Below are 24,295 nucleotides of genomic sequence, written 5' to 3' on the forward strand. Positions count from 1 at the left end.
TCAAAGTCTTTGTTTACTCATTTCCTAAAAGGCTGAACAATAACCAAAAGCCATCCACGCAGCTACAGCTATCTGAGGAACATCATATTACATGGCATATGACAAGAGCATTCAAACATATTTTGACACTCTTTTTTTCATTTAATCATGCTAAACAGTATTGATGGTCATCACTTGTCAGTGTGGCTTTGGTGGGAATGGAGATAATGGCATATGTTTATTCTGGATGTGCAAACAATGGAGCAGTATATCAAAACAGTTTAGAGTCTGTCACATTCTCACATGCTCAGATTTAGCCCTCTCAGCTGTTACGGCCCTCCTGCTGGACAAATATAGAGCCAGTGTATTATTACTGTCCGTCTCACAACTGCTCCAAGTGTTATGACCTGGCAGTGCGCTTGACTCAAGGTCCACTCCACTTCCCTTATGTGGTCAGACTAAATGACTTAGTCACCTCACAGAGGGGAAAAAAACCCTGCAAAGCCCTGAAGAACATTCTTGATTGGGGAGTCACTGGCAGTCTAATAGCACCAATGGCTCATTTAAAAGTGAGGGTACTCTCAGAACGTTTGTAATATACATCATGTCAGTAGTGTTTATTTATTGTTGCACTTCTTTGGGTATGTGGCAGAAATCCAATCATTTTTATAGACATCTATTCCATGCCAATGTTGTACTGGATTCAAACTTGAAACTACTGACTCTGCATACGGTGTTTATATTTATAAGACGTGCTTTAGTTTTTAGACCCATTGACAAAATACCAACAGAATGCCTCAGCACTCCATTTTATTCCTACATGATTATGTATTCTGGTATTAAACAGTGAGGGCCATAAATCTCATGAGTGACATCAGGCTAGAGTACTAACGAGTCAGCAACACTTCTGAGGAGCACAAACAAAAATAAACACATTGTTTAGTTAAGGAAATGCCTGATGGGTGTTTCAGACAGAAAATGTTCGGAAAATGTTTCTTATGCACTTTAAGGGGCACCACAGACACTGATTTCTATTTCTACAGTATCTCACAGAAGTGAGTACACCCCTCACAGTTTTGTAAATATTTTATTATATCTTTTCATATGACAACACTAATGACACTAATCTGAATATTGGCGGCCATGTTTCTCCCTGAATGTCTATGGTGGTTACAGACCTGCTCTCCATTTCAACTCAGAAAACTGAGTATTTTCAACAATGTCAAACAATTCAGATTAAACTTGTAAAGATGAAAAAAGGGGACTTTCATACTTTCACATGTTCAGCCAGTGGAAATGCACCAGTGACATCATACATGCCAGTCAGACTTTTCCTCTCAGTCATTAATTATTTAATTATTTCAATTGATTTTTCTTTTTTTTTTTTAATAATCATGTTTAAAATTCACAGTGCTTTTTGGGATTGTTATTTCCTTTGTTAAAGCTGATGAATACACAGTCTTTTTGTCTGATTTTCTGAGGTTGATGTATCCTATACAGTCCTATATGATGCAAATTCTTAGGGTCAGTTCCTGGTCAGCTCATTTACATGCACAGTATGAACTCCATAGAGAACCAAGTGGAACGTCAGTGCTATTTTCTCAGATCACACAGTCAGTGGAAGATCCATTAGAGGAATGCAGTACAGTTAATGGAGCTGCCATGTCTGTGACAGATAATCAGACAAATCAAGACACGCAGTGAACCATGAAATGTTTTGTTATTTTTAATGATCACTAAGAGATTTTATACTTCGTCAGCAGTACATGCATCAACAGGACATTCATACTTGTACTTCATGAAGAAATAATTAAATTAACACCTTTAGTTAATTTAACTTGTGAAATCATGTTTTTTGTATGACTTAAGGGAAGTTGACTAAGTCAAATGCTCTTGGTGACTGAGAACGGTCTGATTCACTGGTTAATTGGGATGAGGATCATTTCTGAGTCAAGCGATGTGGCATGAGCCATTTGTCAGACTTACCCGCATAATGAAAGCATTCTTCATTTATGTCACGTAGACTTATTATAATGTACTTAAAATAGATAAAAGCAAACAATTCGCCTCAAAGATTATACTCATAACATTTATTTGATATATAACTAGAAACTTAAAACTCCAGCACTGGAGTCATACAACATGCAACCTTTGCTAACTGCATCTGTATAAACTACAGGAACTGTTTATAATTACAACTAAAATTCAGATTTGTTGTCAATATTTTGATTTAAATTTTGGTTACCTTGTGTGCCCAGTGTTGTCATCTCATTTGGACAGCCGCCAGTCTGTGTTCTCACTGTACATTTCATTCAGTCTGAAACACAGTGATCCTTATTATTTTGCTTTACTGTCAAGATTTTGTGGTTTATTTCTTGATCTTAGAAATTATTTATAAAGCACCAAAAAAGTAAATTGTAAGTGTACTGAAAGAGTTCAACTGTACTTTATACACACACACACACAGAAGTAATAAACATGTGAATTTTAAAATTTTACATTCAGATTCAAAACAGAAGTGGCTGGATGTCCAAAAATCTCTTGAGTACAATGGTACAACAATCCAAACATAGACCAGCACATAATAAAACAACATGACACCAGTCCTTGAAAAGGTTATGTTCCTCCGTACTTTCATTTTATCACCAAATACAGTAATGATTAAATGACATAGTTACAACTGTATAAGAGATATCCTGGAAGGATCCCTGGAAATATTAAAATTGTTGTTGAAATAGAAAATACTGTTACTCAAAGGCTGCTGTTACTCTAGAAAGATGGTACATCACAAATAGATTAAAAGGGACGTTTTGCACTTTATATAAATCTAAACTAAAATACAGAGAACTATTGCAAGTTATTTCACATTGCACATGTTTAAAAGTGTGAAACACAGTATACCGAAACTGCTGTAGTAAAAAGCTGTTCAAAAAACAATTCCCTTATAACTTCATAAAAAAGCCCTAGCTGTGCTTACTGAACAATGAAGGCCTGTGTTTCAAAAAAAAGAAAGAAAACAACTTCCACAGGTGTCAGTGTCAGATCAATCTTCAGATCAGGTCAATGTCAGATCAATCTTAAACAGTTTTATCAATATAAAGTAACACTTTTTCTATTCACTTTCATTTTTTTCATATAGGATTAAAAATGGTACTTTTAACTTACTGAGACTGTCATGTACTTCGGAGGATGTTTGTGTTTCTTTTAATGCGTGGGGTGGGGTGTATATTAAAGTAAATGAATGAGCATTTTCCAATATCTATCCCTTCTCAATGATTATTTAAATATTATGTTGGCCACATTTTGCTCAAATGATGTTATTTTTCCATTTAACACAAAAGGTGGTATTTTTACAAAAAGCTGTATTGACTACAGCTGTCAAACTTTGACAAAACAACCTGACACAGAAACAGACCAGAATTTATTATTCACAGAATTTTTTATTCACTGAAATTTTCCTTCTCTGTCAATGAAATAATGAATAACTGTTAGCAAGGACGGTTTGTCAGACCAAGTCGTAAAATGTTGTGTACATATTAACTTGACAGTCTAGGTCAAAGATTTTTTTTTTGTATGATCCATGTGATGTGTCAAATACTTAAAACCTATAATATAACTTGACTATACAAGATATTGCCTATGGTGATTTGTTTTTTTATGTTTTTGTCTTTTTTCCCCTTTGCACCTTGATTAAATTAAGAGAGAGAGAGGAGAGAGAGGAGAGAGAGAGAGAGAGAGAACTTTCCTCTACTTTAGAATACAGTACTTTTTAACCCTTTTTAGCTAGATATCCTTCCAGTTAACTCCTCGTGTTTCACAGAAACAATAACATCATATATTAAGAGCACCATGAAGATGGCTACATGACCAAATTATTCTTTTGGGCAAACTATCCCTTTTAATGATGGTTACTGCCATACATTATTTTTGGGTATAGAAATGACAAAATAATCTAATTAGTATATTTGTTTCAATGATACCCATAGATCTATGCTAATAAAACTAAAATAGCTGGTTTGAGCCACATTAAGGCACTCAAAATTTCTGTGGCCTCAAAAATCCTGTAATCATCCCACCAAAGGTTTACCATAATTGCCAGTACCTAGTACTTCAAGAACTACCAGAGAGCACCTGTAGACTGTTGAGGGAGTGGAAATATATCAAATAGTTATCAAATGGCTCTGCTGGTGCTTTAGTTGTCTTACACAGAACACTTCATTTAAAACGAGATTATCGAATATTACAAGGGAAGGGAATTTAATCTGCTACAAAATAACACAGATTCAAATCCAGAGTAAATAGCCAGCGGTCCTCATCTCCATCATTACACCAAAAATATTAACCTTCCATTCAACAAATCAGTCATTTTGACTTTCTTGTATTTGCCTTCAACGCGTTGATAAAGAGAAAACAACTGCTAAAGGGAAATTATAAAAAAAAAAAAAAAAAATTCTAAAAATAAAGTCCTGGTTATAAGCCACGGGCCTTGGCATAACAAACTTCTTCAACATCCCAAAAATCAGCGTTCCACATGTTCAGAGAATTTGATAATAAATTAAGTAAAACTGTAACAAAATTTTAAATGAGCCTCTGGTCCTTATGACATATTTGTCCCTCTTCGAATTCAGCGTCTGTATTGTTGGGGAAAACGTGTTTGAAAAACATAACCATACAATATATCCACTGAACTTCCTCTAAGACTGTGGTAGGTGCTGTTTGATGATCTCTCTGGACTGGGGTGGTATTCTGTCTGGGAAGCGCACCTGGAACTCCACTATCAAATCCCCGCGTTGAGACAGATTTTTTGGGAAAGGTAGGCCTTCTCCACGTAGTCTCTTGATTGTGCCTGGTTTGATGATATCGTTGCAGGGCAATGTGATTGCTCGGTTGTCAATGGTGGGAATGTTCACTGTACAGCCACACAATGCCTATCAAAAAAAAAAAAAGCAAAGTGAAGTCAGTGCGAGAGCCGTTGATGGTATTTCAACACTTAAGCACAAACTCTACATGGCGACATAGAGACCTAGTGTAAGATGCCTCTGTGATGTTACAGGCACAGGGAGCACATGTACAGTATATAGTTTATACAAAAATAGTAAGTGTGTATATATAGTACACGGTTTAAAAAAACTGTGTGAAATTTATGGTAAAAACTGTCTGAGTGGCAGTAGTGGTTGTCAGAACTTTACCGTAAAAAATATGGTAGCAACATTTTAAGTTTTACAGATTGAACCTGAATAAAAAAAAATAAAAAAATTTATCGTTAGCTGAAATAATGTTAATATACCAAATTTCCAAAATCTGTTGTTTAACTTTATAACATACAGCCCGTACAAACAGCTTTAAAGGGATAGTTCACCCCAAAAATAAAATTAACCCATGATTTAACCCATGATTTACTCATCCTCAAGGCATCCTAGCGATGCGATGTCTAGCTTCCGCTAACTGTCGTACACACGTTCACGAGAGAGTGGCGTCCAGCGGAAGACGTAGGATGTAGGTGTAATATAAACTCCGGTGAGAATATGCTAATCTCGCAAGAACCAAGTTTTGTTTACAGCAAAGGCTTATATCGAAATCCTCCTTTTCTTTACAAATCCTCGTTTTGTAATTCTAATTCATGACCGGTGTTTTGTTTTGCTCTCTCTCTTCGTCACTGCGTTTGCCTATGTCCTACGTCACCCGTTGGAACGCCACTCTCTCATGAACGAGTGTATTCACAACAGGTTGCGGAAGCTAGAGATTATGGTTTATAAAGTTTTAAATACAGGTATTTTTCTTACACAAACACGCCAGTTCACTTCAGAAGGTCTTTATTAACCCCCCGAAGCCATGTGGAGTACTTTACGATGGATGGATGGAGTTTTGTGGGCTTCAAAATCTTTAGTTTCAGCCTCGGATGTCACGCCCACGGACCATTGGCACACATATGGCACACAAAATTGGAAACACTTCAGGAGTTTCGAAGTTGTCATTGGACTGTAGGGCTGGGTAAAAAAATATCGATATCTCGATATTAATCGATTCTGATTTTTTTGGAACGATATCGATTCTTAAATCCCAAGAATCGATTAGTGTAGCCTGTTTTCAGTTAATGGACGGAACATTGAAAGGCACTTCCCATCCAATATATCGCAATAAGCATTGTGTGTTGGTACTTTTAATATGAAACAAAGTCTCAGATTTCACGGTTTAAAAAAACTGTGTGAAATTTATGGTAAAAACTGTCTGAGTGGCAGTAGTGGTTGTCAGAACTTTACCGTAAAAAATATGGTAGCAACATTTTAAGTTTTACAGATTGAACCTGAATAAAAAAAAATAAAAAAATTTATCGTTAGCTGAAATAATGTTAATATACCAAATTTCCAAAATCTGTTGTTTAACTTTATAACATACAAACGTACAAACAGCTTTAAAGGGATAGTTCACCCCAAAAATAAAATTAACCCATGATTTAACCCATGATTTACTCATCCTCAAGGCATCCTAGCGATGCGATGTCTAGCTTCCGCTAACTGTCGTACACACGTTCACGAGAGAGTGGCGTCCAGCGGAAGACGTAGGTGAAGGCGCACGTGAACTGTTCATCTCCTCCACATTAATACCAGTTTCAGCACAAAATAAACACGACTTAACATCCGAAGGTAAGTTAAAAGAAAGAGTACAACTTTACAATCCGTATCCTGTCTCATGTCAATATAACGTCTTGTAAACAATGTCACGCAACGTCACATTTACCTCAGAAAGGAAATTTGGTGGCCAAAACTGTAAAAAACTGTAGAGAGGGGCATTTTTCTAAATATATTGCATCATATAACATATTCATTATAAATTTGACTGTTCTTCAATGTTTAATTTATGTTTGAATAAATCCATCAAGTTTTTATGACAGCCACCATTATGTTTATATTTCAAAAAAATAAATTGAAGTAGTTATTATTTAAAAAACTTCATTAAGTGTAATTTGAACAAATCAGTCAATTTTAACCTTCAATATTATAGTAATGTAGTACCAACTGACTCTCATGTATATTTTACAGCATTAGTTGAGGGATTTTTTTTTCCTTGAGAAAATTTGACATGTACTGTACCTGATATACATTCAAAATAATCGATTTTGAATCGAATCGGTAATCGAATCGAATCGAATCGCAAGCTTGTGAATGAGAATCGAATCGTGAAATTTGTGTCAAAACCCAGCCCTATTGGACTGGTTGAAATTTAAAGTTTGCGGCATAGAATCTTTAAAATAAGTCCAAGAGTTTGTCGGCCTGTCATTGTGGGGACATTTCCACGCCGCTAAATATGACGCGGCACAAAACGAAAAGTGATTGGTTACTTTACCTGTCAGTCATATGGCCTCTTGGGCGGGCCTTGGCCATTCAAAGCGGCCAAGGTTCCCAGACCTTCTGCCGTCAGTCTGAAGGTTTGGCTACGCAAGACTACAAAATCTTAAACCCCATTCACTGCCATTATAAAGCTTGGAAGGGCCAGGAATACAGATTGTATTCTTCTGAATAAAGAAAGTCATATACATATAGGATGGGTTGAGGGTGAGTAAATCATGGGGTAATTTTCATTTTTGGGTGAACTATCCCTTTAAATTACTGCTGGTAAAGAGAAAGACATATGACACATTAAAGTTCATCATTTACCACAAGCTGAGGTAAATACTAAATACTAGTATATAGAAGGTGCACAGTGTCATACACATAAACACAAAAAACCACCATGGTAACAAACATGACATTAAGATAATGCAATAAACATTAACATAAATAAATCATATAAAACACCAATGTACATAATGGATAAGAAAAACACATAAGAAGATACAGCTATTTCAATGAAAAACTGTCAAATGTAAAGCATCACACAGATTTACGGGAATGTCAATTTATGTTTTAATGTGTAAATTATAAGATTACTTTTTTTCTTTTGCACTTCCAAAAATTTCACTGTAAAATATAGACAAAGCGGCCAAGGTTCCCAGACCTTCTGCCGTCAGTCTGAAGGTTTGGCTACGCAAGACTACAAAATCTTAAACCCCATTCACTGCCATTATAAAGCTTGGAAGGGCCAGGAATACAGATTGTATTCTTCTGAATAAAGAAAGTCATATACATATAGGATGGGTTGAGGGTGAGTAAATCATGGGGTAATTTTCATTTTTGGGTGAACTATCCCTTTAAATTACTGCTGGTAAAGAGAAAGACATATGACACATTAAAGTTCATCATTTACCACAAGCTGAGGTAAATACTAAATACTAGTATATAGAAGGTGCACAGTGTCATACACATAAACACAAAAAACCACCATGGTAACAAACATGACATTAAGATAATGCAATAAACATTAACATAAATAAATCATATAAAACACCAATGTACATAATGGATAAGAAAAACACATAAGAAGATACAGCTATTTCAATGAAAAACTGTCAAATGTAAAGCATCACACAGATTTACGGGAATGTCAATTTATGTTTTAATGTGTAAATTATAAGATTACTTTTTTTCTTTTGCACTTCCAAAAATTTCACTGTAAAATATAGATTTATATTCTATTAGATGTATTTCAGTTTTTCACTGTATAAAGGAACTTACCATTAATCATTTAACAGGTTTTTACCATAGCATTTTTAGTCTTTCACCATAAGTTTTTGAAAGACATTTCTTATGCTTACCAAGGCAGCATTTATTTGATGTAAAATACAGTAAAAACAATATAGAAATATTATTACAATTTAAAATAACTCATTCTAATATGCTGATTTGGTTCTCAAAAAATATTTCTAATTATTATCACAGTTGAAGCATCCAGTTCAGCAGTTGAAAACTGCTTCATATTTTTGTGGAAACCATCATAAATTTTTTCAGGATTCTTTAATGAATAGAAAGTACAAAAGAAGAACATTCAAAAGAATAAAATAATATTTTGTAACATTATAAATGTCTTTACTGTCACTTTTGATCCATTTAATGCATACTTGCTTAATAAAAGTATTCATTTCTTTTCTTTTTTTTTACTTCAAACTTTTGAATGGTTGTGTATCATGGTATCCACAAAAATATTAAGCAGCACTGTTTATACTGTATTTTTGATTTTAAAAAATGCAGCCTTGTTGAGCATAAGAAGCTTCTTTCATAGACATTAAAAATCTTAATTACTCCAAACTTTTGACAGTGTACATAAAATTTAAATAGTTTTATGATTATTCAAGTAGAGCGATTAAATAGAAAACAAATATATTAAATATATTTCAATTCACATTTGATTAAAAAACTTCATACAAGATCTGTAAAGTTCGGACTTGGATTGTGTAAATGTGGGAAAGCATGTGGGGATGTCCAAGTGTGTGTGTGTGTGTGTGTGTGTGTGTGTGTGTGTGTTATGCTACAGAAGGGGTAGCTGAGTGCACAGAAAGTTAATTTTGGCCACTGCTCTCATTTCACAGAGCTAATGAAGCAACCAAAAAATCAGCTGAGGACACAAATTGCTGTGGTGTCTCAAATCAGAAGTTACCATGGAACTAAAATGATATTCCTTCCACAGATGGAACACTTTCAAATTGTTGGAGTCATTTTCAAAACAAAATAAGCAAACAATAATAACACCATAGTAATGTCCTCATTTGTAGGTTGCTTTGGATAAAAGCATTTGCTAAATGAATAAATGTAAATCACATGGAAGCTGAAGCAACTCTAGATACAGATATGGTGATATTAGTTTTATGCTGAGAATATTTTTGTGATGCTGGAATTTCATGGTACTTATGAGCATTTCTAGTCATATCATAATGCTAGTGAAACACTGGTGGCATACTCTGGGCTTTCTGAAAGTTATGCCAAAATTTATGCCTAAAAATAATTAAAGAATTCATGACTTCAGTGGCTCATATAATCCTACAGTATGATAAGGTTAACAGATTTGTTGCCCTTTCCATTATATAAGGGCTAAAGCTCTAAGATCCCACCTGGCTATTTCAAGCTCTATCGTTGCAGTCAGCGGGTGTTGCAGTTGAACAGTCCACAAGTAGTCGGTGAATAAAGGTCTCCTGTAGTGAATCCATGCATTTTTGTAAGAAAAATATCCATATTACAAATGTAATAAACACTTTTCTCTCACTTCCGGTATTCTATCATATGCGAAAGCCGTATAGTAAGGAAACTTTGCTTCCTTTGCTTCTATAAACAAACTCGCGAGACTAACATATCTCAGAGGCGCGCGCACTGCGCATACGTGCTGCGTCATCCGCCGGAACGCCTTCCACGTATGACAGATACCTGAAGTGAGAGAAAAGTGTTTATTACGTTTGAAATATGGATATTTTTCTTACAAAAACGCATGGATTCACTACAGGAGCCGTGTGAGGCACGCTTTATTATGGATGCGCGCGCTTTATTTGACGACTTGTGGACTGTTCAACTGCAACACCCGCTGACTGCAATGATAGAGCTTGGAATAGCCAGGACAATTTTTAATATAACTCAGACTGGATTCGTCTGAAAGAAGAAAGTCATTTTCACCTAGGATGCTTCGAGGGTGAGTAAAACACAGGCTAATTTTAATTTTTGAGTGAACTAACCCTTTAAGTAAATTAAGTGATTCCAGAATAGATTTTTTTATTCCCTATTATTTAGCTACTATAGCATAGGCTACAAAATATTTAATTCATGCTATTTCATGTGAATAAATGTGCATGGTAACTACGGGGCTAAGTTAAATATAGGCCTATTTGTAATTTTTTTCTCGATATTGGCGATTATCGTCTGTAACTGACTTTTATTATCGACATCGCGATACTTGCAAGACATCGTCGATATACGATAATATCGTCATATCGCCTAGCCCTATTGGTAAACAAACAGTTTCTGGTCCCCATTGACTTCCATAGTATTTTTTCCATACTATGGAAGTCAATGGGGGTCAGTGACCATGTGGACACCTGAACCAATCTGACCAGTTTGGTTACTCACATTCTATAAAATATCTTCATTTATGTTCAACAGAAGAAAGAAAATCCTACAGGTTTGTAACAACTTCATGGGGAGTAAATGGTGACAGATTTTTCATTTTTGGGTAAACTATTCCTTTAAATATCAGGATAACGAATATATCAGGAACACAATATAGATAAATTCAAGACTTAAAGATTAAAGCTTAGCTGTGTGCAGTGAAGAGCCTGCAGTTATTGCATGTGAGCTTATGCTGGAGAAGCTTTTCATGAACTTTCTGTGAATACCAAGCACAAATATTGCCAGACAGCTCTGCTTTGCAGCTGCCTCAAGGGATGAGAAAATGTGTTCACAATGACATCAGCTCCTTCCTACAGACATCAGCAGTGTGGGCTGGGGGGATGGGAGCCATGGGATTCATGGAAAGAAGGGAGTAACTGATACTCTCACAAAACAGTTGACCATGACAATTGACAAGTTGCCAGGCATCTCCTCAACTCTGGCTAATGATGATGTTTCCCAAACAGCAACAACAATTAAACAACCAAAGTTCATGTTAGAACTTCTGCAGAATTAAACTAAGACCGCTACTGAACATAGTCTTGTTAAAGGATATTGAAAAAAAAATAGATGCTGTTATGGTCCAAAGCTAGGTGTGACAGAGGTTTGACGTTGATCTGGACAGCAGTACGAAGTTTACAGAACATTTCCACTAGAGAGATATATAGGCTACATCTATATTTACAAACCCACTTAGCAAGATCATGCAATAAGTATGCCAATGACGACACAGACAAGTAGACAGTCGACTGCAACTATTTGCAACTTGTTGCAATTTTGCTGTCACTCTTTCATAATTAAAATATGTAAGAACAGAACTGTATTTAGGACTCCAAAGGACTGACAACTGTAGTCTGACAACTGCTGTGTAAACATAGACATATAGGTTCAGCACAGCGTGTCACATATTTGCACATATTAAAGCTGCATTCAGTAGTAGTTAGGTGCTTATTTAAATTGCTGTACACATTAAGAAATAAATTTTGTGAAGAGTGATTTGAATGGTAAACACTCACTTGAAATGAAAACTGTATTCATAACAGTTTTCTATAAATGTTTTTTAATTATATATGATTCAGGTCACCTCTCAATGTATTTCACCATCTTGAAATGACGTGACCTGCTGTGTTTCACTAAAAGGAAAGAATCCCCACGATCATTAGCTGCCGCCTCTATAGGTATGCCAGTAGCGTAGTTTTGCAATGGGAAAAGCAATTTATTATTGTGTTTTACAGCTTATTATTTACATGTTATTGTCATGTTTTAGCAGCAGAGACTACGGGGGAATCAGTACCTGTAAGACCAAGAAACGCTCATAAACAAGGTGAAAAGATTTGATTACAAAGAAAATCCTGAGTAGTGATGCCCAAATTGCGTATATTTTTGTTGGACAAGTAGGGGAATTAATTATGTAGATTGCTCTCTAAAACTAGTATCAGTGTAATTTAAATAATGATCGTACCAATCCACGTTAATAGATGGCAGTGCAGCATCTACCACCATTATGCTATTAGTACTTAAAGTACATGAGAAACAGTGATGTTAAACTTAACTATAGAATACACCTGTTAGTGCACCACTAACTGAATGCACCTATAAGACACTGTGCTCACATTAAAATATTAACTTTACTGATGCAAGATCACATTCAGAGCTGTCTTGAATAATCCAGCATCACTGTACAGATAGCATCATGTGGCCCAGTGTTTCCTCAGCACCACTGTTAGGGCTCTTTAGTACTGCTGATGGGTATGGAAATGGGTATAGAAATTACCAGCAGACAAGAACCTTATAGCGGTCTTGCTCTTGTACAAACCCATGGTCATTACCAGCAGGCAATTAAAGAAACTCTGAGCTCTAATTAAAGCAGTGCCTTGGGGTTCCACTAGAAACATCTCTAAATGAAAAGTGATATTGAAATGAAGGCAATGTATACCTGAGAACAGTCTAGATCCATGCTAAATCTGTCCTCTGAATGTGTCTACAATAAACAGGCAGATGAATTTTTGTGGGGCAAGTTGCCATCAGTATGCATGAGATGGTACCAGATGGCAAAACAGTTTGTGATGTTCACTGCCACTTATCAAGTTTCATTCTGGGCATCTAATGAGCGAGACCTTTAAAAGTAAATCACTGCCCTGAAAACGTCTCAGAAACGATTAGCAGACAGTTAAAATTGGCACTGTAGATGTTTTCGGATATTTAAATCCATGATTTACATAGTAAAAAGGCCAAAATGCTCTTTTCGCTGTAGAGCTGGAAATCTTATGGACACATTGTTTGAAACAGCTGACTGGTCTGGATGAGCTGCCAAGGTAAAAGTTGTCAAAAGTAAAGTTAACAGAAAGACAAGAAAATATTTTCACCATTAAACACACTGGTGCTCTGAAACACATCATGCTCATTCAAGACTGACATTAAGGCTATTTCTGCTGATGTCACTGTCAGTATAAATTATTAACTGACTGTGGTTTTCTAGGTCACTAGACAAACAGAAATATATGCAGTTACTGTAGACTGTAGTTATTATCCTCAGTGGGTCAGCCCATGAAAATCCCATTACATCTAGCCGACATTAATAAAATATTTAAATTATTACTTTGATTTAAAAAAAGCATCATGTTCCAGCATTTGATAACTTGGGACAGAATTTTCGGAGCTTTATTGAATCCCGTCAGGCTGTCATAAACACCTAAACTTTCATAATTAAAACTATGCCAGGATAAAACAGAAATACAATTCACAGAAATCTAACTTTTCAATTACAGTTATGATTTTGTAGCGTCTGCGTAGAATCATGCATGATCTTTGGGGTTTTATGGCTTAAGAGACCCTTTTAGCCTTTTGACATTTGCATATAAATTACAGTTCTGGTCAGAGACTTTACGTTTGGATGGGGGTCTAAATTAATTTTCACCTGCTTGTTTGCTGTGGACAAACAAGCAAATTATATTATCAGTAAGAGTTTTCTTGCAAATGAACATTCCATGTGCAACCTGAAGAAACACCCGGTTTAGTCACATGGCAATTTTATCTGCGTAGTTCAACTCTTCAAGGTGGGCTCAACTCGCTTTTTCAAAGCAAGGACACTGCTTTGGCGTATGACACCTCACCATGACATTCCTGTGCTCTCACACTGAAGTGGGAGAGAAAGTAAATCAGCAATGACGTTGAGCCATGGAGGGACTCTACAGTCACCAAGCATGATGTGTCCTATAGCTATGGTAGATTAACACTGGGCATGTTCAGGTATATATTATATTATATTCACATTACAATGTTATGCAATAATATGATTCGTAATGAAATGGTAGGGCACAGATATTGCAGGGATAATGAAGGACAATAAAACCAACAATGGTTTGCATGGGGAGAATAATGCAGCCAAATTTAGCAGCTGTGCAGGTTAACAAGGTCAGCACTTATTTTGGACTCGGCGAGGTTCATACCAAATGAAGCCCATTAATTTACATTGTAAGTCCATGTAAATGAGGGCACAAAGGCCAAAGGGTGGTCTAGTGTTGAGACTGCAGTAAACCTGTCTAATCTTTGGCTACAGAAGCCAACTGATAAAACAACCCAGTCTGCTTTGACACCCAGTCAGGGAATATCAAGAAAGAGTGGAAAAAAGCACACAGGTGCAAAAACTGACTATTATTTCAGGCTATTAACCAATATACTGTGGGTGAAAATAAATGGTGTAAACCAAATGGCCTGAAAACTGACTGTATCCGAATGATGAAGAGTACATACCTCCTTAAGACCGATCTTGGCTGTGTAAATGATGTTGGATCCATCCCTTTTGAAGAGTGGGTGTCCTTTGTCTTTGAGCACAAATGCAACATCAGCAGGAATGTTCTCACGTGTCTCATCACCCTCTTTGGGGAAGGTGATCTTGGTCCCTTCCTTCCAGCCTCTCTTGATAACAATGTTAAGGATCTTGTCCTCTGTCCTCATTGTCCTTCCATCTGGGTTCAGTCGTCTGCGAGTGATTCGCATCCGCTTGGTACATCCATGGAAGATCTCCTCTAGAGACACTTTAAGCTCATGCACCACCGGAGGGTCCTGTACTTTCCTCCGGCTGCTGTGAAGGGGCTCTTTACGATGTCTTCGACCTCCACCGTGATGAAAACCATTGATACCATTGAAGCCAAAGTGGCTGAAGGAACTGAAAGGATCATCATCTCCATCCATGTCAATGTCCATGTCATGATCGCCACCATGGTCATTAGTGCCATTGGTGGTTCCCCGCTGGCGTCCAGAGCCGAAGAATATATCGAAGGGGTTGGAACCTCCAAAGAAAGAAGCAAATGTGGCATGTGGATCCCCATGGAAGGTGTAGTGATATGTAGTCCCTTGTCCACTAGATGAGCCTGTGCCACCTGTTTTCAAACCTGGATGGAAATGCACAGGAGGAACATTGCATCAGGGATTTCTGCATTTACAGGTTATTTTAGGTTCTGCTTAATTCCACAGGTCAGCATCTTCTGTGACAGTTTGAGGTTAGCAAACACTCTACCTTTCAGTAATGACACCCAAGTCTTTAAAAAAGTATAGCTTTATGTCATCTCATAAGTACACCAAGGATTGATGGAGCCATATTAAGGGCATCGCCAACTTAGTGAGTCTGCCACAGCTGTGCGAGAAAAGTGGATTTAGGACTGCACTGGCCTTGAAGAGTCAATTCTGCTCAACACTGATAAAACTTAAGCCACTTTCTATAAAAGTGTTAACTAAAATAGAATGACTTCTAACTGTTATGGCATACTGCATACAATATTTTAGGAATTTAAGACTGTATAAATGTAAATTCCTGAATGTAAAATTAAATTTTTTCTCAAAAGAAGCAAGAACATTGACACACAGCCCACTTGGACCTCTTTACCAATACCAGTGGATGCCAACCCCAAGATGATTCTTTGAACTCTACACTACTAAGAGGACAGTCTTGTTCATTGCAGTATAACTATTTGAAAGAGTCAAAAAATTGAAACAGACAAAATGTATCTTTTTCTATTTGTTTAGTGAAAAAAAGAAAAACACTGAAATGGTCTGACTGCAACATCGGAATTATTATAGCAGCTCTATAAAGACTCACTATAATTGGCAACTGAGATGTTAATTCTAAAGTCCTGCTGGATAATTATCAAGTACTAGCCTACACCATGACGTAGCATGGAATAGCATTTGATTTAGTCTGCAACTGCTCACATATCACCATTTTGAGGTGCAAAGCTCAAAAGAAGACCTGCCAAGTCTTTCTCTCTTTCTTTTCTTCACCCCCGCTCAGTTTGGTTTACAAATTTAAATTGCTGGACAAAGAACAGAAATACGCTCTAAAACAAGCAGGCTACTTCATTTCTGTTATTGTCCCTTAGCTGTCTTCTCTTGGTGGCTTGGTTCTGATAAAAAAAATACTTTGGCAAGAACATGCAGTACAAATCCTGGGCAAGTGATGATCCTGTATGAGTGGAAGACCATAGCATGGTGTATACAGTAAATGCTCTTTAAACTCTGGTGTCTGAACTGTGTTTTGAGGTTCAATGCAAAACTATATTCTTCATAAAAATAGAAGTACAGAAAGACAGGTCAATTAGGATCAAACAATCATTTATTTTGTGCTTTTCAGTTCTGTTTAAAAAAAACATTAACACCCATGTGTTATGGTGGGTGATTGATGGCTTGTAACATATGCACTCCTTCTAACGATCAGGACACAAACTGACTCATCTTCCAACTTCACATCTTCAACTCTTCAGTCTGCATACATAATGCAGACATCTTATAAAACATGTTCCCACCTCATTCTTTGCAACTTCAATGAACTCCTCAGGCCAAAACAATTAATGAAGGGATGGTTAAATGGGTCATCAGATTCATATATCTGCTTTTATAGAGCCAAATCAGCTTGCTGCTGATACAGCTTTTAACTGGACCTAATGGCTCTTTTTACAAGCATTATGGAACAACGCTGCACAGAAAGAGCTGATGCAAAGACTCTAAAAACATAAAGGGATTCCTTGCAAAATTCATGAGTAACATTAGTAAAGGAGGAATTGGCAGGTGTACTCAGTGTAAAGATACTTAGTTTGGCATCTAGCCTGGAGTTGGCATAAGTGGGAAGACTTCAAATCCTTCTTTGTTTCAACAGACATTTTTCTTATTTTTGGAACAATGCCATGTTTATTGTCCTTGCATTTGTCAGAGAACTTTTCTGCATCATCCTGCAGTGTGAGGGAGTTATTTTGATTGTCGGAAAAAAGCAGAGGTGGTAAAGCTGCACTGACATTGTATAAAGAACAGTGGCCTAGCCACGTGAGCCACGACACAGATCCTTTTAAGGGTTGTCCTATCTGGTATAAACACAGAACTGTGCCTGGGTCCATTAAGTGTTGTTGTTATTAGCATTTGTATTGTTTTCTTAGAAAATATATTTTGGGGTATTATGCACTATTTTAGACTGCAAATATGAATACAACACCAATTACAAACAGACTGCTGGATAGACACTTAATAGGGCTTTTCACATACTGTATGAAAAAATTAAGCTGGGTCATTTTAAACCCTGGGAAAACTAAATCCCGGGTTATCTTGTTTCATATTTCACACTACTCATACTTAACATGGGGTTAAAAATGAATCCTGGGTATTCATAATCTGACATTTCACACTAAATATTCCTAAAATCTTTACTGTACATTGCTAAAACTGCTTTAAATTACATGTGTGAAACATTCCTTTACCCAGGGTTAAAAGCAGAGTTTGCAACAATAGCCCCTTTCACACAGTAATACCAGTAAATTGCTGTAAAATTACCGTAACGACTTTACCGGTAAATTAAAAAATGCGTTGTTCACACAGGCAACAACGTTTCATCTTTTTACCGGTAAAGCACAATTCACACATCAATTTCAAAATACCAGTCAATTCTGTGACATCATTAATTGGAAATTACCTTTAAACGGCTGCGCCTCCTGGTGTTGTGTTTGTAAACATGGAGGGGTATATGCAGACAGTGTTTTTGTTGATTGTTTTCATTTTCGTGTCAAACGTTCACATTCATGCAGCTGCTTTTGGCCCAGAGACATCATATTAGACGACATTAGACATTTCTTTGACTTCCTTAAACTGTGCAGAGTAAATGCGTGATCTGCGTCAGAATGTTATGATTAGCCTAGAGTAGACGTCTTACGTCAGCACGTTCTGAACTCGTACGTGCTCATACCGGTAATCTTGTGCTGTGTTCACACAGAGCATATTACCGGTAATATTACAACTTCTCATACGGTAAACTGCCAGAACGAATTTACTGGTATTTTAAAAAAAGTCCTGTTCACACATGATCTCTTAACGGTAATTTACCAGTAAAGACTGTATGTGTGGAAGAAGCTAATGATAGCCCATGGTTAAAGTCCACGTGAACCGGAAGTTGCTGCCAACTTTACTTCAGTATTATGACGTATTTCCAACTGAAATGGCATACTGAATAGGTTTTTCTTTAGTTCTATCCTGCAAAGCATTACATGAAAAAATTCAAAAGTGATATTTCCTCCAGTTGCTCTTTTTGTGATGACTCTGTTGAAACTGTTGTTCATCTCTTTTGGAACTGTCCATTTACAAAGAAATTTTGGCAAGATGTTTTAAGTTTCATTAGGAGTAACATTTATAATGAATGTATTCTGTTTTGGAAGGACGTAGTATTGGGTTTTATTGAGTATGAACAATCTAAAAGGAAACAGTTTTATGTAGTGAATCTGATTTTGCTTCTTGCAAAATTTCACATCCACAAATGCAAATATTTAAACTCTAGACCGCTCTTCTTTGTTTTTATAAAAGATTTTGAGCAATACCTTTCATTAATCCAGTTATCTAAGAACAAAAAAGCCTTAAACATTTTATCTATCTGTAACTCTTTTCCTATCTTTAATGACATGTAAATCTCAATTTTATTCTTTCAGTTTGTAATGTATTAACAACCCCCTTTTTCTTTTTTTTTCCTGTTCTTTTTCTTTCTTTTTTGTTACTATTGTTTATCATTTTTATGTTAATGGTTGTATTATTCTATGTGTACTATTCTTGATTTTTGAGCATTAATAAAAAATAAATAAATAAAAAAAAATAGGTTTTTCTTTTAGCGCTCCTCCTCTCCATCTCTCGCTTGTAGCAAACCAATGGTTGGAGGTGCGTAGTTAAGGATGTTCTGCCCGAGCCCTCAAACTGACGTCATCAGAGAAGGAATGCCATTCCAGAGCGGAAGCAAATGTTCAGATTTTGATTAAAGATTACCAAGACAAACTTTTTTTTTTTCAGTGGATTAACTTGCATGGATTAATTGTTCACCCCAAGACTAACAATGTGCGCTAACAAAGTAAATAGTGTAAATTTTGATTTCATGAGGACTTTAAGGACAGTGTGAAAAGCTTTAAGGTTTAGTGTGTCCAAAGCCATAAATGAACCGAAACCTGGCTATATATGGATTATCAAATTATCATTTACCATAAAACTAATTATGGCCCAAGAACGAGTCATATGCACCTTTCACACAAACAGTCTTTACTGGTAAATCACCATTAAGAGATTATGTGTGAACGGGACCTTTTCAAAAAAAGTTGTAATATTACCGGTAATGTGCTCTATGTGATCGCAGCACAAGATTACCGGTATGAGCACGCACATGTTCATAACACACTGACGTAAGACGTCTACTCTAGGCTACTCGTAACATTCTGACGCAAATGACGCATTTACTCTGCACAGTTGAAGGAAGTCAAAGAAATGTCTAATGTCTAACACGATGTCTCTGGGCCAAAAGCAGCTGCATGAATGTGAACGTTTGCCACAAAAATGAAAACAATCAACAAAAACACTATCCGTATACCCTCCATGTTTACAAACACAACACCAGGAGGCGCAGCCTTTTAGAGGTAATTTCCAGTTAATGATGTCACAGAATTTTCTGGTATTTTTAAATGTATGTGTGAATGGTGCTTTACCAGTAAAAGACTGAATGTCCTTGCCTGTGTGAACAGCACATTTTTGTATTTACCGGTAAAGTCGTTCCTGTAATTTTACGGCAATTTAATGGTATTACTGTGTGAAAGAGGCTATAGAATCTGATAAGGTTCTGAGATGTTTGGCTGTGGTTCTTTTGTACTTGGACCCAACCATACTTACCATCCTCGCCGTACTGGTCATAGATGACTCTCTTCTTTGGGTCACTCAGAACCTCATAAGCCTCTGCTATCTCCTTAAACTTCTCTTCAGCATTGGGATCCTTGTTTTTGTCTGGATGGAACTTTAGGGCCATCCTCCTGTAGGCCTTTTTGATTTCATCCTCATTAGAGCCTGAAGGTATGCCAAGGATTTTATAGTAATCCTTCCCCATGGCTTTTATTTACAGAGAGAGTCCTTCCAGAACCACCTAACTCTACAAAACAACGGTGAAAATTAGCAAGGTAAACAATAAAGTAATAAAAATACATTCAGTTTATATTGAAGATTATTTTTGGTGTCAACACAAAAAAATAATTAATTTTCATTTAGCCGGAGTTTGCCTGAAACGCGTTGTTTATCAGCGTTTGAGTTTCTCGAGCTCCATGAACGCTCAGAGTGGGTTTCTCACTCAGAAGTGCGAAATGTAAAACCCGAAGTGGATCTACCGCCGACTGATTAGAGAACGCTTTGAACTGGAGGGAACTCTCTGTCGCTCTTTTCCACTTATATGCGTTGTTCCACTTCGGATTTATGTGTGTGTGTGTGTGTGTGTGTGTGTGTGTATTGACACTTGAAGCCGCTTCGCTTCTCTTCTTTAGAACTATTTTCATTGACGGGACAGAAATTACTTGGCCAATTTGTGTGTTTAAACGTAAATTACTTGATATTAATGAATTTATTGAACTGTTAAAGGGGTCATATGATGCGATTTCAAGTTTTCCTTTCTCTTTGGAGTATTACAAGCTGATTGTGCATAGATAAGATCCCTGAAGTTGCAAAGACTAAAGTCTCAAAACCAAAGAGATATTCTTTATCAAAGTTAAGACTCTGCCACACTCCCCTAAAACACCTCGTTCTAACACGCCCCCACATATCTAAATCACTATGTGGAAATATTTGCATAATGCGGCCCAAATGTGCACGCAAAAAAAGAAGGCGTAGTTTCAGGAACAGCAGTTAGTGTTGAAGCAGCCATGTCAAGGAGACGCTGTGTGTTTCTACCTACGGCATTTCAGCCGTGTTGATATAAAGAACAGCAGCACTTTTGCTCGTGTAATATTACTTGTGCCTAGAGCTTCTGCTGCAATCAGTCATGCTTATGATATTCATAAGAGAGAAGCAGTAGACAAAAATAAAACACCGCAATATTCTGCAATTATATATCTCATAGTGTCTAAGAATGATTTTAGTGTTACACAGTTAATAACAGGATAAATCTGAGAACAGATCTTGATCATCCGAGCATGTCGTTTGAGCGCACTGCAGACCGCTCGAGAAACACTAACAAAGACTTGATGTTCAGCATATTATACAGAGCAATTCCGATTTAAACACAAACACACATGCATTTAAAAGAATGTCATGTTGCATTTACGCTTGTTTTATCTCTTTTCCGTTTGACTAAAAACGGCTCTATTTAAAATACACACATTGTATTCGACAGATCACGAACAGATTCACTAAAGCTCACCAGCTACAATATCTGCAGAACAATGATGCCGGTTTGCCGCATCCGACAGGAAATCCTCATTGCTAAATCAGAACCTCTGAGGTCTCCCGGTATCCCTCTCCGGTATTTAGTGATGTCATGGTGACCACCAATGAAAAATAACGGGCGACTGATGACTGAGTGATATCTGACTGACGTCAGTTAGACAAGCCTGGCCTCTTTATGTAGTCTATTTTTCCGCATATAAATAGATTTTTGGGATTATCCGCGCCTGCACCAGCATACAGCTATAAAGGTTTAGGCTCTCGTCTCTGCAGATTGTGCGCACCAGGGTGCGATTAAAACATGCTTAAATTCGACGCAAGCAGAGATGAAATCAAGACCGGCTGTGCTTCAAAACCTTCTGAGCTGTCTAAGCAGCAGGCAGCGAGGTTTTGAGCCACACAAGATGTCCATACAAATCCACAGCCTGATGCTGATAACAGTCCATGGTCTGCTATTACGACATATTTAGTTATTGTATCAGTATCAGTCATCATTACTATTAATTATAAACCGACACAGTATTTATTTATTTATTTATTTATTTATTTTTGATAATAATTCTCGGTGAGCTACTCAAGTTGTCAAATTCCGGTGTGACTAACGCTTTTAAAAACAGACTAGCCTTAAAAATCTCACAGTGAAATCTTACATGAAAGGATAAAGACTGTCAATCGCATGCACATATTTGTTCCAGTTGTATTTTTAAAGGTATACAAAATTGAAAATAGAGCTTACCGTGTGAAAGTATCCTTTAGCTGTCTGCCGGTTAGAGCTGCATGACATTGTACTCCATTCCATTAGCCCCGCCTCTAATTTAAATACGGCCCGCCCCGTACACTCCACAAATGAATCACTTCAAGCAACAGTCCAAGAAGCCAGTCCATCTCCAAAACCATAACTGCCTCCGTGGGGTGCATTTTAGATATCTTTCAAAGTGTGCTTACAATAAAAGAAAAAATACAATTAGTATTTGTGTGTGTGTGTGTGTGCCTGTTTTTCTATTCTGGTGGGGACTTAAACCTGAATACACACAGACTCATGGGGACTCGTGTCACGGTGGGGACCTAAATTGAGGTCCCCACGGGTAAACAAGCTAATAAATCACACAGAATGAAGTTTTTTGAAAATCAAAAAGTTTTCTGTGAGGGGTAGGTTTAGGGGTAGGGTTGGCGTAGGGCAATAGAATATATGGTCTGTACAGTAGAAAAACCATTACGCACATGGAGAGTCCCCACAAGGATAGCAAACCAGACATGTGTGTTTGTGTGTGTGTGTGTGTGTGTAAAACCCCCATACCTGTAGTAAAGCTGAATAACAGTCCAAAAATTATATCAAAGGAACTGTCTGGTCTGATCTGATCTATTATACTGTACAATACCGCTCAAAAGTCTGGGTTCAGCAAAAAATATAAATAAAAAAATTAATGTTTTAAAGAAATTAATACTTTTATTTAGTAAGTGTACCTGTTTTTCTATTCTGGTGGGGACTTAAACCTGAATATATACACACACAGACTCGTGGGTACTCGTGTCACGGTGGGGACCTAAATTGAGGTCCCCACGGGTAAACAAGCTAATAAATCACACAGAATGAAGTTTTTTGAAAATCAAAAAGTTTTCTGTGAGGGGTAGGTTTAGGGGTAGGGTTGGTGTAGGGCAATAGAATATACGGTCTGTACAGTAGAAAAACCATTACGCCTATGGAGAGTCCCCACAAGGATCGCAAACCAGACATGTGTGAGTGTGTGTGTGTGTGTGTGTGTATATATATAAATTAATGAAATTGTTTTAGATTGGCTAAGAAAGTAAAAAGACTTTAAGATTTTATTAATGTTACTACTAAATACATATTTTTCTTCTATTTAGGCTGTGTACATGTACAGTTGTGTGTCCGTGGGTGTGCTTTTAACCTAAAAAAAACATGGTATATGTGACAAATGAAAACTTTGATTCTGAGAAGAGTTGTTGAGAGTGTATGTATATAGTGACATATTGCAGTATACAAAGTGATTTCTATTGCTTATGCCCCACTTCACTTCCCAGCATGTGCTCTTCACTCATACAGAACCCAGGCACTCATGCCTGTAGGACTGGGCTCGATACAGCTGTATGGCCCTGGATCAGGCTCTACATTAACCCGGCAGGGAACGAGACTCTCCACTGATGTCTGGAATCTCGCTCCTTTAAAGGCACAATGTAATTTTCGCCGCTGGAGGGCGTGTATTCAAAATAAACAAATAGACAAAGGCATAATTTAAAGACGCCGTGACTGAGTGTGGAATCATGGGAGTTGTCGTCTTCATCCCCACAGCCGATGTAATCTGACGGGACTCGGGCAGAAATCATGTTCATGGATGAGCTAATGATTTATTAACGTAGTAGTATGAAGCGAAACGAGGCCGCTGAATGAGCGTGACCCACGGCTCGAAAGCAGCGGAGCTTTTATTATGCCACAGTCGACCGCTTCCGCTCCTTCCGGTCGTGCGTATGTGGGGAAAAAAAGCAGCGCTGTTTTATCATAATAGATACATTTGACAGTTCTGTTATTATGCTACTCTGTGCGGTCGTCACCGGTCTATTAAAAC

At 37.0% G+C, this 24,295-nt stretch overlaps 1 protein-coding gene across 2 annotated transcripts; it reads right to left on the minus strand.

Annotated features, from left to right (window-relative positions):
• Positions 1-2,448: 2,448 nt before the first annotated feature.
• LOC107708641 (dnaJ homolog subfamily B member 5-like) lies at positions 2,449-22,507 on the minus strand. 2 transcript variants are annotated; one of them, XM_016512928.1, is made up of 4 exons: positions 22,447-22,507; positions 20,178-20,430; positions 14,757-15,397; positions 2,449-4,907 (listed from the first exon to the last, which is right to left on the minus strand). In XM_016512928.1, the coding sequence occupies exons 2-4, from the start codon at positions 20,386-20,388 to the stop codon at positions 4,674-4,676; spliced, it is 1,086 nt and encodes a 361-aa protein (XP_016368414.1). In that variant the 5' UTR covers positions 20,389-20,430; positions 22,447-22,507; the 3' UTR covers positions 2,449-4,673. The 2 variants fall into 2 exon arrangements, with proteins under 2 accessions (XP_016368414.1, XP_016368415.1); XM_016512929.1 differs by lacking the exon at positions 22,447-22,507 and adding an exon at positions 21,688-21,754.
• Between the last annotated feature and the right edge of the window lie 1,788 nt (positions 22,508-24,295).

The sequence above is a fragment of the Sinocyclocheilus rhinocerous genome, unplaced genomic scaffold (assembly GCF_001515625.1).
Source record: "Sinocyclocheilus rhinocerous isolate Xijiao unplaced genomic scaffold, SAMN03320098_v1.1 scaffold1858, whole genome shotgun sequence".
NCBI classification, from domain to species: Eukaryota; Metazoa; Chordata; class Actinopteri; order Cypriniformes; family Cyprinidae; genus Sinocyclocheilus; species Sinocyclocheilus rhinocerous.

Bases quoted from the DNA above. Each gene is read 5' to 3' on its own strand.
- LOC107708641 (XM_016512928.1), bottom strand. From the start codon at position 20,388: ATGGGGAAGGATTACTATAAAATCCTTGGCATACCTTCAGGCTCTAAT. The intron at 15,398-20,177 runs GTAAGTATGGTT...ATTTCCATCCAG, and splicing joins TGACCAGTACGGCGAGGATG to GTTTGAAAACAGGTGGCACA. The intron at 4,908-14,756 runs GTATGTACTCTT...TTTTTTTGATAG, and splicing joins CCAAGATCGGTCTTAAGGAG to GCATTGTGTGGCTGTACAGT.